General features: G+C 45.7%; 1 protein-coding gene across 1 annotated transcript; it reads left to right on the forward strand.

Moving 5' to 3' along the window:
- Positions 1 to 6,773: 6,773 nt before the first annotated feature.
- Positions 6,774 to 14,621, forward strand: LOC143333841 (CCN family member 1). Its single transcript, XM_076752205.1, has 5 exons — positions 6,774 to 6,991; positions 8,536 to 8,749; positions 9,474 to 9,914; positions 10,398 to 10,576; positions 11,945 to 14,621. The coding sequence occupies exons 1-5, from the start codon at positions 6,941 to 6,943 to the stop codon at positions 12,248 to 12,250; spliced, it is 1,191 nt and encodes a 396-aa protein (XP_076608320.1). The 5' UTR covers positions 6,774 to 6,940; the 3' UTR covers positions 12,251 to 14,621.
- Positions 14,622 to 14,982: the final 361 nt, after the last annotated feature.

The raw sequence follows: 14,982 nt of genomic DNA on the forward strand, positions 1-14,982 counted from the left end.
CAAGACCAGGGAGATGGTGGTGGACTTCAGGAGGCCCAGGCCTCATCTGGGGCCTGTGACCATCAAAGGGGACTGTGTGGAGTTTGTACGGACCTACAAATACCTGGGAGTGCAGCTGGATGATAAAATGGACTGGACTGCCAACGCAGATGCTCTGTGCAGGAGAGGACAGAGCCGACTGTACTTCCTCAGAAGGCTGGCGTCCTTCAACATCTGCAAAAAGATGCAGCAGATGTTCTACCAGACTGTGGTGGCAAGTGCCCTCTTCTACGCAGCAGTGTGCTGGCGAGGCAGCATCAAAAAGAGGGACGCTACACGTCTAAACACTCGCCTAAACACTGAGAGTTCACTTGTATGAAAACATACTGTAACAATATCTACTCTCATAGAATTAATGGTTTGATAACATCAAGTTTAAAGATCAATTCAAATAAAGACATTTGGAACATGATGGGTGGTGCTGATGTATTGGCACTGTGGGGTATGTTAGATTAAAAAGGTTAAGAAGCACTGTTCTGGAAATGTTCATGGCATTGCATCCGTCCCCCGTACGGTGCATGAAATTACTCGACAAATCTCACTTGTTAAGTTATCACAGCGCTGAGAGAGATGTTTATTTCAGGCTCATGGTGTGTTTGCTCTGCTGTGTTTTTCTGTCATGTCCTCAGTCCTCCAGCAGAGGGCGATGTCCATGGAACAGACAGGAGGTGGCGGGGGCATGTTTATTAGACTGTGGCAGTTGGGGCCTGAACAGAGCCGTGCTCTGTGTCCCTGCTGAGGTGGGATCTGTGTGTCAGGACCAGAACACACCGGCCTCAGTCCCTCTTACCGCTCGCCTCACATCCCCCTCCTGCACATGTTTACCCTCAAACGCAGCCCAAACTGTTTGTGAGTGAGGCTCTTTTTTCAACACAGATCGCCCCCCAGCCCTCTTTCTGCCAAATAAACATTGCACCGGAAATTGCAGGGATATCTGGGATTTTTGAGGGGTCCCGGTGGAAAGGAGGCGAGAGCTAGAACAAGGGTGCTCTCTGTGACACCTTGGAGGTGAGGGGAGGGCAAAGACGCAGGGGGAAGGTGAGGGGTGGGGGGGGTGGGGGGGTCCAGAGGGGAGGGCCTGACCTTGCCTTGGGTGGTGGGCAGCTTCAGTAAGATACATATCCACTGACCAACAGGTACAGGTGACCCAGTTTCCTCTGACCCCATCAGGAGCGCCACGGCCTGGAGTGCGTGTTAAGGCTGACCTCCTCGTCACAGAGGGCGCTGTCCCGGGCTAAAGGTCAAGAGGAAACGATACTCTGTGACGCAGAGCAAACTGTGCTGCGTGTCTCCTGACAGATAACGACTTCCTGAGATAGTTGTAACTGCTGCACCTGACTGTTCTCCTCTTCAGGGCTGTTTACTCCCACTCCCATCCAGCCTGCAGTTGGGAATACAACAGCCATTGATGAAGCTGAGGTTTCATAACAGCCTCTGACAAAGCAGGCATGAATGGCAGGGTGTGTTAGTTTTGTCCCAGCTCCCTGCCATAAATCCAGATGTCTTTATTTGATAATAACAGCCCATTGGCGTCCCCGGTGGAAAAGCACACAGTATACAGCCTGCTGTTGAGCAGATTGTGCCAAAGAGATGATGACGGTTGACCTTGTGTTTATTTCAATTAGCGTGAAACTGAATCCGCTGTGATTTCTTAGTCTCCTCACGTGTCCTTTTTCTTTTTTTAAAAGTTGCGATGACTCCTCTTTCTTTCTGTCTACACTTACCATTGGCCTGTAATTTAAATATTCTGTCTGTTCCTTATGTACACCATCTCTTGATTATAGTGGATCAGGCCAAATGATATATATACATATATATATGTGTGTGTGTGTGTGTGTGTAAAAACAGGAATTGTACAAATAGAAGTGCAAATGACTGCCTTTCTCATCTGTCCTTGAATGTCTTAAAACACAGAGCGACACTCTGTATTTACATCACGATGAGTACGCTGCCACACGTCCTGGTGAGAGTGTGGATTTGTGAGCCTGTAACACAGCAGATGTTGACAGGAATGTGCTTGGATGTAACACGTATGGGATGACACACCTGACAGCTGTGTGAATGTTTGTGTGCGCGTACCCTCCCTGTCTCCTTTTTCCCAGCTCGACTCTTTTACCGATCTATGTTTCAGTGTTTGGGAAGTCAACAGTAGAGTTCCTGTTCTTGGGTTAAAAATAACTTTGGGACTTAAATTCCTTGCCCCCCCCTCCCCAACCACCACCACCACCATCCTTTCTTACTGGCACTCTCCTAACCTCTCCCTTTGCTTGTTTTTCTCTCCCCTTTCCCTCGTTTTTTCTTTCTTCTTCTGTTTTGGAACAGGCTGTGCACTCTGTGCCTTTCTTTTTCTTCCAGTCACCTTATTTATATCTGTCCATGTTGCACACACATACACACACACACACACACACACACACATACATACATACATACATAGAAATTTCAGACGAAATATGATGGTAATGATATGTTGATACGGATGCAAAGAACAAATTTACTTCGCTTTGCCAAAGTGGTTGTGCTCTTTAAAAAAAAAAAAAAAACATGTTTTAGAGCCATTTTCAGACAGAGGGAAGGAGTGCAGACAACAATGAGACATATAAAAAGAGAATAAAAACCATAATCATAACAAAAGTAGCGGTAAAGAATAGAAAATATAGCAGAGGTAGAGCAAAAAATAAAACAAGGCTGTACTGAGCTTATAGCTCTAAACACCCACTGGGCCTAAAGTCGGCATGCTAACGTGCTCACAGCGACAGCGTTAACGTGGTGGTGTTCAGCACAGGCGGTGATCACTACCTTAATTCAGCATGTTAGCGTGCTAGGATTTGCTAAGTTGGAGGTTAAAAAGACTCTTTTCACCTGTAGCTAATATCAAGAATCACAAGAGAATAATCTACTGACACTCCCACGTGTATTGAAGATGTGAAGTCTACATTTAATCTGTACGAGCTGGAGTCGTATACTGTCCACTTATAGATTTATACTAACAGGTATCACCTGCCTTTTCATGTACCTGTTCATGGAACTATAAAGGAAGTCTGATTAAATATATATATGCTGCCTTTATTTGACAGTCAGTGAAGCTGGAGATGAGAAACAACTGGAATTTAGAATGAGAAAATAAATAAAAGGCCCTCAGCTGTTCAGACTATGAAAAATTGCAGTACCATGCCCCTTTTTTAATCCCCTCCCCCCTTACAAAGTGTTATATAATAAAGGCATCTGTCTTGCACCTAAAGAAGTGTGGAGTGATATTTTGTAGAGTGGACAGAGGAGACTGTCAGGCTGTTACACTGCTTTGACATCACAAAGCTTTGCAGCTAAAGACATTTTAAATTAAAAAAACGATTTGTTGGAATTCCATGTACGGCTTTAATTCCCTGAAATGATGTAAACTCATGATGAAGTTCTTAAATTCTGGATCGGCCTGAGAAAATCGTGTGTGTGTACCTGTGCACACACTGATGTGTGTTTGCAGGCCGTAGGATATAAAGCGTTGGAGGAGTGTCGCGGCAGGTGTGGCAGCTGCTCTCCTAGACAAACACTCCACACCTGTCTTCCTCTGCCCCTCCTCTCCACTTGCATTCCCCCCATGTACAAACACACTCTTTCTCCCAGACACACGAAGCTTTCCTCACGTCAGCACCACCACCTTTTCTGCCTCACTCACGGTGTTGTGCTCTTTGTGCCACAGAATCAGAGCTGCTTTTGTTCCACTGACCTCACTCCACTATCCTGTTCTATCTACTTTCTAATATTTCCACGGCTCTATCATGTGCCTCACACCTCTCTCTCCCTCACCCACACACTGTCTGCCTTTTATTTCCACTGACTTGTTTTTGAAGGTTTGATCTGTTTCTCACCTGCCGCTGCTCGCCTTTTCCCCCCTGTTTTTACCCTCTCCCTCCCTCCCTCCCTCCCTCCCTCTTCCTCCAATCATTCCTTTGACTTTTTAATAGTAGCGACAGGGAGGTTTTCCAGTGAACTCTTAAAGCAGACTTGTGTCACTTTAACCATTACGAGTTAACGCTCACTGTCAGCTCAGAATGTAAAGGTCACAGCGCAGGGCAACTTCCCAGTAGCAGTGTTTAGTATCCCCAAGAGCTGATGAATGCCTCCACTTTGGTGTGTTGGAAATTCTGCATGTTTGTTTATGTCTAGGATGGAAGCCACCGAGACCAAAGTGGAAAGGACACATTCTTTGATGAGTCAATGGAACTTAAATATGAATACAACAAAAACATATTTCTCTCTCTGTATGAGAGGGTGGGTGCAAAGACACACACTCTCACTCTCACACACACACACAAGCTTCAGAGAGTCCAGTGGTTTTTCTTCATTTTCTCTCTACATGTTGGGTTTGTTTATGCGGCCCTGTTACATCATCTCCGCGCACTGACAGAGAGAGACGGATTGTGTGGGAAGAGGATGGAAGCTTGGCGAATACATAATTTTGCTCTCTGTGTAGGCCTCTGTGTGTGAGCATATTCTGTGTACAGTGTACTGCATGTACGAAGGTATGTATGAGCCACAGGCTGTGCGTCAGGTGTGACCATTACATCAAAGTCACAGAGTCTCTTTTTCTGAAGAATATTAGATTAACAGAACTTATTCTGATGGTATTTCATGACTCTTGTCACCATCTAGATGATTAGGATTTAGCCTGTTGCATAAGAAATTGGCTTTAAAATTAGTTTTTCAAGTTGCAAATGTCTAAGTAGAAGAAAGTTACATAACCCCAGACTTGCTGGTTTGTTAGCCATGCTAGCGGCACGGCTCTATCATGGCAATGTCAACCTGCTGGTCGGTCCGCCGCTTTGGTCCCGACTGAAATATCTCAGCAACTCTTGGATAGATTGCCAGGAAATTTGGCACAGACGTTCACCGTTCCCTCAGGATGTATGCCCCTGAGTAAGGTGTCCCTTGACTTAACCTCTGGTGTTACCAGCAGGTTAACATTTGAAGTTTTTAATAAATGTCTCTGCAACCATTTGGTGGATATAATCACTTGGATGTGTTCACTTCTAACCGGAAAAAGGTTAGCATGCTAACATGCTAAAGCAAGATCATGCATGATAAAAACTGCACCTGCTAAACCATAAGATGTTAGCATTCTCATGTTCATTGTCATTGTGAGCATGCTGGCAAAGCCTCAGAGCTGCTGGCACGGCTGCAGACTCGTAGTCTTGTTGCACAACGTGTATTAGTGTCTTATTTTGTTTTAAATTACAATTTGGTACAAGTTAAAAATCCTGTTTGACTGTCCAACAGATGGTTAGAAGAGTCCCTGAGGATTCAGGAAAAACTTTCAGAACAGCTGTCGGAATTTTCAAGTGGTTTTCTGGGTGTTTATTTTTCAGAAAATTAGATGCTTCAGTCTGTGACTCGAGTGTAATGGTAACACGAGAGGCACAAAACACAGCTAAGTCTGTATGTGCTTTTGTACGTCTGCGTTAAGTGCTTTTGGAGTGAGTTGATGTTATGCAAATGCAAGTATCCCTTCAAGAGGTGTATGCAAGTGCAAGTGTGCAGCACAAGACCACTGAAAGCACCACTCTACATGTAGCCATTTGGTTAAGTGCAGGGGTGGTTTACAGAGGATGAGGAGGGATGATCTTCCCTGTTGACACAAATGACTGCAGGCATCCCTCTGCTTAATGATACATTTTAGGGGAACTGCAAGGGAAAACAACAATTTAGCCACCCACAGTCCCTCTCACTGTACTTCAACAAGCAGCCCACTGCTTGTGCTTGTGCCACTGGTGAACAGTTTAATGTAGTGTCAGTGTGTTTGAGAGTGCATAAATGTTGAATATGTATTTAACCCTCTCACATAGAGTATCAGTGTGTATGCTCGCCACCAGCTCAGGTCCTGCAGATGGCTGGTTTCCTGAGTGCGTGTCTGCGGGGATGACAGGAAGATTATCCAGGCGGTCCTCACCTCCGCTCTGCACTCTTCAAGGAAAACCTTCAAGCAAATGAACTAAATTCTTGTCTGTTTACATGGGTGGCTGTTTGTGTGTGTGTGTGTGTGTGTGTGTGTGTGTGTGTGTGTGTGTGTGTGTGTGTGGAGAGAGGTGGCCTGGGAACCTCTGACTAGGTAAAAGGGATGTGGGGGCTAAAGACAGGATATGGAGGGAGGAAAAGAGAGTGATGAATTGCACGGGGAGATTATCTTAATCATTTTCAACATCACTATCACTCAATCATGTCGTTATACGCAGCTCCAAGGAACACTCTGCTCTCCTTGTACATGTACTTTATCTGTCCAGCTCTTGTCTAAAAGTATTTTTATAAAGTGGGGGAAGGAAATTCCGAGCTGTTTTCCATGGCTGCCCCCAGTATTAATGTAGCACAGACTAGCAGCTGAGTATATTTATTTTACTTTTCACAAAGCAGCAGCCGGACAGAGGTATGTGTGTGAAAAGAACTTTAAAGCATCGAAAATATTATTTTCGCTCAAACATAAATAAATAAACACCCAGAAGCCAGGTCCTCTTTGGAATGTAGTAATTCTGAATTTTTATGAATGACTGCATTCATACTTGGCCACGCCCCCGTCCCGAACCACAGCTCTGCTTGCTGGAGCTCCAAGCCCCGCCCTCTCCCTCCCCGTTGGGACACCTTGGCGCGCGCGTGCCTCCTAATTGGTCAAAGGAAGTCTGGGGTGGGCGTGGCTGCCATAAAAAGCACGGGGCCGATATAAAAACAAGCCTCAAACTTTGATCGATGAAAACTTGCAAGTGATGAGGGACGTTTAAGGACCGTCGCGCATGTCGGATTTAACCATTGTGGACAAAAGCTATTGTTTCTGAGCCGGTGTTGGATTTATTTTCCTGTGACATAAGTTGCTGTTGTTTTAACGGTTTCTCGTCTTCTGTGTGAATCAGCTAACAGCATGGGCTTACTGCTGTTATTTGCTATCTTGCAAGTGGTGACAGTCGGCTTGGTAAGTGTATGAAGTTCATTTTTCTGTCGCTGCTTCATGTAAATACTGAGGACTAAAGACTCACGTGCCTGTGCTGCTGCTTTCGTCTGGTCACATTGCCATAGAGCCTGATCTTTCATCCATCTCCTTGCTGGAGAATATTGCATGTCAAAATAATGGTCTAGCTCTACTGTACACACACTTTCTCCCAACAGGACTCGGTGTTTGTTTGGGGAATATGGGGCAACATTTGATGCTATTTAAAGCAGGTTTTGGGGACCACAAGAGGTCCTTGAGGGATGTTTCAGGGGGCCCACAGGAAAATGAGTATCAGGATAGTTAATGATGAGCACTGTAAAGTAGAAGTACTCATAATGCATAAATTGTGTGTGCATATTATATTATAGGATTACTAATGCATTAAAGTGTAAGTAGCATTTACTGTTTTTACTATTTGAAATACAGTTGGCTGGTTTAAAGTTTAATTATGCATCATCCTCAATAAGATCATAATGTTTTGTAAAATCATAATCTGGAAAGTAACTGGTAGATAAAAGCTGTCAAATAAATGTCCAAGAGAGACCAGTATTTCCCTCTGATATGTGATGAAATACCATGAAATGGAAAGTACAAGTACAAGCAGCTCAAATTTGCACTAAGTTACAGCACTTATTCCACTGCTGCCTATGTCTACCTCATTAGCCACAGTTTAGACACTCATTTAAATGTGAATGAACTGATGAAACTTGGAAGAGACTTCTGTGTCAGGTGTGTTTCTTAACCTGAAAAAACATAACCAATTCACCGTTTTACAAACTGTATGTACGTAAGCTTCTATCTCTGTGTGGCCCCAAAATTACCCGACAGTAATATTATCCAACAGTTATACAAATGGAGACAAAAATACACTTAAGGTCAATATCAACTCACTGCACACTATAAATATCTGCAGGAATAATATGGGACTTTTTGTAGGGGATGTTTCAAGGACCAGGTTATAGCCAGTGGTAATGCTAAAAATGGAAAGCTATTGTCACTGCATAGCATGTAAAGTCATATCCAACCGTCATGCCCACCTGAGGCCCACAAGAGTGAGTCAGTGGCACACCAGGACCTGGCCTGGGTTCAGACCATGGCAGAGTCGGGAAGGGATCCCTTAATGTGATCTGACCATGGACAGTCAGACTGGCAGCTCTCTGTGATCTCAATACCTGCTGGGAGTTGTTGGAGTGGCGCTGGTGTGTGGGGGTGAGAAACAAAAGATGTAGGAGCAGGAAGGGGTGGGGTGGGGGAATTTTGGGTCAAAGAACGTACCTTTCATCCCCACTTGCCTGGCGAATGCCAAGCGGAAGGCGACAGAGGGTTACAGATATCCCTGTGGGGCTTGGGACAGTGCTGGGTATTCAGCAAATGTTTAAGCCTCACACACTTTGAGGAATTTCTGTGATCAGTGTAACATGAGTCAAACTATTGTCCCACTTGGTTCCACTGTGGCTCCTCCTAACATGGAAAATGTACTGTATGAAGTTGGTTTGCCAAAATTCACTCTATGTCCCTTCCTGTAGGTGACTGCTGGCTGCCCGGTGGTATGTGAGTGTCCGGCGGGGCCTCCATCCTGCCCCCCAGGGGTCAGCTCAGTCCCAGACGGCTGTGGCTGCTGCAAGGTGTGTGCCGCTCAGCTCAACCAGGATTGCCACGAAGGACGGCCCTGTGACCACCATAAAGGCCTGGAGTGCAACTATGGCAATGATGTGGGCCGTACCCATGGCATCTGCAGGGGTACGTAGCACAGAGGTGGTGGGGAGGCTGAGAGGGAGAGGGGAAGGCAGGGGCTTGGAGGGTCAGATGCATGAGGAGTTTTTGGGTTTAGATTGGGCAGAGTTTGAAGTTTAGCTCAGGGTTGAGTGGGGGAATGTGTAACTTCAGGGTGGGGAATCTGGCTTCCGAGCCAGGCGGCTGGACTTTCTCTTTGATAGGGGCTTCAAGTTTGAAGCCTGTGCCACGTTTCAAAAACAGAGCACCTTCATGAGCTGTGACTGAAACCTGGCCAACTCTGGGATTTATATAAGTAGTTCAGTGTGTACACAAACAGCCCCATGAAACACACAAACACACATGCACACACAGGGGTATTTTTATATGTGTGTTCATTTGGGGGTGTTTCTATATAAAGGGGGGTATCCGGGGTGTTGTGTGGGGAGTCCCTCTGAGGGACCAAGGGGGGAAGGACATTGTAAACAAGTCAAAATTCCTCTCTGGTCTAAGAATAGAGCTTGCTTCATAAATCTGGAGATAGTGTGTCTCTCCCTCTCCTCTTATCCACCTTCTGTGCATATTAAAGATGCATTTACATATGAGCCTCTTCCTGTTTGTTCTTTTGTTCTGTTATTTATGTTATCATTAGCCTCAGACTTGACTTTGGAGGCTATTTGATATCTGAACACTGTGCTTTTACTCATCAAAGTATTTTGACCGGCCTGTCTGTTTCCTTCCTCTCACTTAGCGAAGGCAGAGGGCCGCTCGTGCGAATACAATGGGAGGATTTATCAAAATGGGGAGAATTTCCGCGCCGGTTGCAAGCACCAGTGCACCTGCATCGATGGAGCGGTGGGCTGTGTGCCCCTTTGCCCCAGCCATGTGCCCCTGGCGTCCCCTTCCTGTCCTGCGCCGCAGCTGGTCAAGGTGCCAGGCCAGTGCTGCCTCACCGTCGACTGCCACAAGGGAACCACCGTCGTGCCCCCAGTGCACCGCAGACCCCAACCTCCAGCCTACCCACCTTACCCCTTCATTCCCTACCCAGCCTACCGTTACCCAAAGCCTTATCCGAAACCTTACCGGAAGCTGTACCCCTACAAACCCAAAAAGGACAAGGACACCCTGGGCAACGAGCTGGTGGAGGTGGGGCGCAAGTGGGACAAGCCCCGTGGAAACAAGCACCTGGCAGGTAAGAGAAGGTGCCGCCGTGTCGCCTCAGAGCGCCGTCTGTTTCCTCTACGCAGTCATGCATCATGTTTATGTTTTAGCCATTTTAGCCTCCTGACGCACAAACGGCCTCACTGTGAGCTTTCCCTCTGCATTTGCGTGTGTGTTAGCATTTATGTGAGGCTTGTTTTCCACTGGCTCCTTGCACACCAGAGGTGCTCTCTCTCTCTCACACACACACATACACACACACTGCTCTCATACAGCACATACCTCTGTCACCCAGCTTTCCCCTCTCTGTAATCACCCTCTCTATGCGTCAGTGTTGCCTGTTCAGTGAATGAGGCTAGTGTGCTTTGCATCTCTGGACCTTTCCTTCGCTCCCACCAACCCTCTTCCCCAAGCTTTACTTTTGCTGATCTGGCTTCTCTTTCTCAGACCTTCCATATTTTTGCCTATCCATTGTCGTTCTCCCTCACACATCCTCCCTTTCATCTCTCTCCAGCCTGGAGGCAGGTGGGAGATCAATGTGTGGTTCAGACCACTTCCTGGTCCCAGTGTTCTCGGAGCTGTGGGATGGGTGTTTCCTCTCGTGTTACCAATGACAATGCCCGGTGTAAACTGATCAAGGAGACGCGCCTGTGCAACATTCGGCCCTGCAGCTCCATGTCAATCCCTGTCAAGGTGAGGAATGTGTTTGCTGCTTTTAAGATTCTCATAAAGGGGTAGATTACAGTCCTTCCTCTAATGGCCCACAACCATGCAGCCCAGCCACTATGCTAAATAGATTCAGGAAAGGATTGCTTTCAAGGGGTCAGATTGGTATTAATATCATGGCATGTATACGGCCCCCGCCCCTGAATCCCTCTGTTGCTGAAGCCCTTCCTAGTCCATTCTGTCTATTCACGGTTCTGTTGCTGTGTGGGAAACATCCCCCACAGGATGACGACAGAGTTGATTTAGGCCACGTCTCCTCTTTGCATTTTCATGCTCAGTTCATGGTTGTCCCACTGTGGGTGAAGCTAATTTAAAGCTTAAACCAGTGGTTCAGCATTTTGGGAAATGCTCCTATTTGCTTTCTGGTGAAGTTAAATGAGGGGATTGATACCACTCTCATATCTTTATGGTAAATATGATGCTGCAGCCAACTCGCTTAGCTTAGTCCAAAGACTGGAAACAGAGGGACATAAAATCTGCCTATCATGTCCCTATTTCTCATTTCAAAAAGCTGAAACTCACTGTAGCTCGTCCTTAGAAACAAAACAGCAGAAATGAGTTTCACATAGAACTTTCAGAGACGTGACAAAGGAAAAACTCCCCCCTCATTTGTCTGCGGGGGTTGGGTTTGCAGCTCTTCCACACTGAACCTGCGACACTGTGGTTGTCAGCCGCACTCCGCGGCTCTTTGCTATGTGAATTAAAGAGCACTCGATTCGCCCACTCTGTTGCTCTCTCACATTTCATACACAACACCCTCAGAAACATTCAGCCTCCCGCCATGAGCCACTCACAAGGCTGATGGGTTGTTGTGCACCTGTTTCTCTGTGCTCTCCCAATGTTTGCAGAGCTGCTGTGGGTGTTAATGTGTATCAGTGTCAATCCTTAACTATTGTTGGCATGCTCCTCTCTCTGGCACTCATTTGTTGTTCTGACCTTTATTTTGTTTTTCCCTGTCTCTCCATTTAACTGGATTAGCTTTGTTAGTCGTGTCTCGGAGCTTGAGTAATGAGTTATTTCATTCTGCTGTGCGGGTATGGCAGTCCTGGTTCCAAGCAAATGGCAATGTGATCCTACAAAGCTTTCACTGGCAAGCAGTGTTCAGGTTGTTCGACATTTCTGAAGAGTGTTTCGCATCACAGCTGAACCAAAGAAAATGTTTTTAGTCATGCTAGTGGCAAGGCTGTAAAGATGACAGCAATGGCTACGATTCACCACTTTTGTCATCTCAAACCACCATTGTGCTTGTCATCATGCCAGCATATGGCTGTGGAGTCTTATTAATCTCCTTTCACTGGAATATTCACTTTTTCTTTCTTTTGTCTTGCTCCACAGAAAGGAAGGAAGTGCTCTCGTACCCATAAGGCCCCTGAGCCACATCGTCTGTCCTATGCCGGCTGCAGGAGCACTCGCCTGTACAGGCCTAACTACTGTGGTGTATGTAGGGATGGTCGTTGCTGCTCACCCCGTCGTACACGCACTGCCAGCGTGACCTTCGCCTGCCCTGATGGTGAACGCTTCAACAGGTCTGTGATGTTCATCCAGTCCTGCAAGTGCAGCGACGAGTGCAACCATCTCAATGAGGCCGCCATGCCTCCACAGCGATGGCTCTACGGAGACACACACAAGTTCATCGACTAGTCGTATCACACCCCCCCTCCCCCAACCTACAGTCCCTCACAAAAAAGACATTAACTCCCCCATAGTGATCCCCATTATAGAATAGCTGTCCTTAGTGTATCTATGAATAGACGCAAGCGAGGTGCACACGTCAAAACATCTTTTCTGGAAGATTATTTGGGGAGGAATGGGGAGAAGAAGAAGAAATCAGATGGGCGCATCTCCGACTTGGAAAGAGCAAAGTGAGCAGCCCCTGCTTTAGCGTAGATAAAAAGTTGCGTCTGGCCTGGCTAGACTTCTACAGAGTTTGACAAAATCTTTATGGAAAAAATGGATGTAACCAGCCACCGTGTTGCTGCCATGCACCAAATGTCCCTTGAACTCTGAGACTTTTGTTGGGGACACTGGAGCAAGAGCTGACAAATACAAGCGTAACTGCTGGTGTAACTTGTTGGTGGTGTGGACTCACATCAGTTGCTGAGCAAAAAAAAGGCCCAACGAACCGACAGAAATTTGGTCTGACATTGCTTTGGAGCCAAATCTGAAACCAGCTGGAATCATATGTCTGTACACTCCAATGACTTGATAAACCAAATGAAGACTCACGGAGAAGACTTGAGAGCCAAGACTGGGATCGTGATGGCAGAGGATGGAGGAGCATCTCAGATGTTCTCACAGGATCTGGCTCGTGTCTTTTTATGGTATTTATTCACTGGTATTTATTGTTGAAACAGACATGATGACAAAGTGGCCTGCCACCAGGGAAGGCGGTGCCGCTATGTTTGGAGCATCGGCGTGGCTAAACGGGCATCTGAGAGGGACAAAACAGCTGAGAGCTGTCAGCTTTGAGAGGGAGAAGAGGACTCTCACAGATCCGGGGCCTGAGCCCGTGGTCGCATCAGAGGTCATAGCGGTCAGATAGCTATATCTAATGATGGATGATGAAGGCTACAGGAGAAGAGGAGTTATGTACTAGAAAAAGACAGAGTTGAACCTGATGGGTTGAAGCTTTGTATGCATTAGTGGGGAATATGTCAAAGGTTGTTTACACAGCTGGACTCATCCCCTGCCTTGCCTCCACAAGAAACTGAGACATTTAGCAAGCACCAGAAGAACAAGCCTGGGATTCTGGCGCCAAGAAGTCGAGCGCCTAATTCTGTGCAAATTACAATCCTGACTCTGAAGGGCAGCGAGAGAAAATCAGCCACTCTCTTTTGCTATAAAAATAAAATTTGAAAACTGTGGGTACTGAGGTAAACATGTAATTTGTGACTGGCGGGTGGAACCGCTGTGGTGCCCAATCTGGCCTGTGATTGAGCAGCATGCCAGCTCACTGAAACGAAACAATAACTCATGCTTCTTCAGGTTTAAGTGGTGTGTTTCTGAGAAGCGCAGTTGAAGGCTGTGTTGTCAGTTGACATCATTGTCAGGGTCAGAAGAGCTTCACGGCTCTACGGAGGACGTGCTGCCAGAGGTCAATGAGAACCTCTGAGGACATTTTGAAGGAGAGGAATTCTGTGTTATTCTACCATTTTTGTGGCCAAAATCCTTGACTACGACTGAAGGACCCGAGCATCTTATTTGACTTGGACTTGAGTTAAAGTTCACGCACCTTACGACAGCCTTCATTTATGTCCTTTTATCTCAAGCAGAAGTAACAGAGGGATTGACAGGTCAATTCAAACTGATTTTTTTTTTTTTTTATCATCTTTAGTGAATACACATTTAAAACAGGTGATTCTAAACTATTTGAAGCACCGTTATATATGTTTTCTCTTGTGCCATAAGATAGTGGCTTCGACGTGTTCTCCGTTTTCTGTGAATCTGGAAAATATTTGCATTTTCTACCATCTCAGCTTTCTTAGTGAAGAAGCTGCTGCCTCTAGCCCCTCTAAGGGGGTTTCGAACTGGTTATTTAAAACGATGTATTTGGTATGCCATGTCGCCATTGCTATTTGCCTTTGTAGATGCTGTGGTTTTGGTACTGTATGTCTAGTTTTGTTAAAGGACACTATAGAGCAGCTATGTACAGATGCATTGTTACCTTCTTTGTAGTTCTATCTGCTGTATAAGGGCCCATCCTTTTACCAAGTTATACTGAAGTAGTCCATGTATAGTTTAGCACTGAACTAAACAGTGTTCGGATCCAAGCTGGAAGCATGATGATTGCATATCTGCTAGTGTACATTAACACAATCTGTAATGATAAGTCAGTGTTTTTTAAGATTACATATTAAAAGAAATTTGTTCACAAAGAGCCTAAAATGTTCAATTTTCCATGCTCCTCGCAACTACTTGTCTTGAAAATCGGTTACCTAGCACACATTTGAGTTTAAGAGTTGGAATGAGTTCATCACTTTGCATTTTTCAATAAAGAAATTTTCATTCCTACATTTGATGTCCAGTATTTTAATATGAAATCATGTAGATATGATCACCTAATGTTGAGTTTCAAGTCATTCTTAACCACACCAAATCTACAGTCATGCTAACTCTGAAGCTGCTTTCTGAGCTAAATGCCAACATCAACAATTACACTGCATGTTAGCATGCTAGGTTGACATGGATGTCAGTTTTGGAGGTAAACCAAAGTAGTGGAAAAATTTTAAAGTCAATGGACCACTGAAGTGATTGGGATTCATCCTCTTGGGCCCATGAATGTACAAAATTTCAGTGGTGGCCAGCCCAACAGATCCATGCTGCTGGTGTGAATAAAATCCTGGCATTGCCAGGTGGTTTTTGCTTGTTTAACA

This window comes from Chaetodon auriga, chromosome 16, assembly GCF_051107435.1.
Source record: "Chaetodon auriga isolate fChaAug3 chromosome 16, fChaAug3.hap1, whole genome shotgun sequence".
In the NCBI taxonomy this organism is placed as follows: domain Eukaryota; kingdom Metazoa; phylum Chordata; class Actinopteri; order Chaetodontiformes; family Chaetodontidae; genus Chaetodon; species Chaetodon auriga.

What these genes read in the sequence shown, in the direction of transcription:
- LOC143333841 (XM_076752205.1), top strand. Translation starts at nt 6,941, where the DNA reads ATGGGCTTACTGCTGTTATTTGCTATCTTGCAAGTGGTGACAGTCGGC. An exon ending in AAGTGGTGACAGTCGGCTTG is followed by an intron (nt 6,992 to 8,535) that starts GTAAGTGTATGA and finishes CCCTTCCTGTAG; the next exon opens with GTGACTGCTGGCTGCCCGGT. An exon ending in TACCCATGGCATCTGCAGGG is followed by an intron (nt 8,750 to 9,473) that starts GTACGTAGCACA and finishes CCTCTCACTTAG; the next exon opens with CGAAGGCAGAGGGCCGCTCG.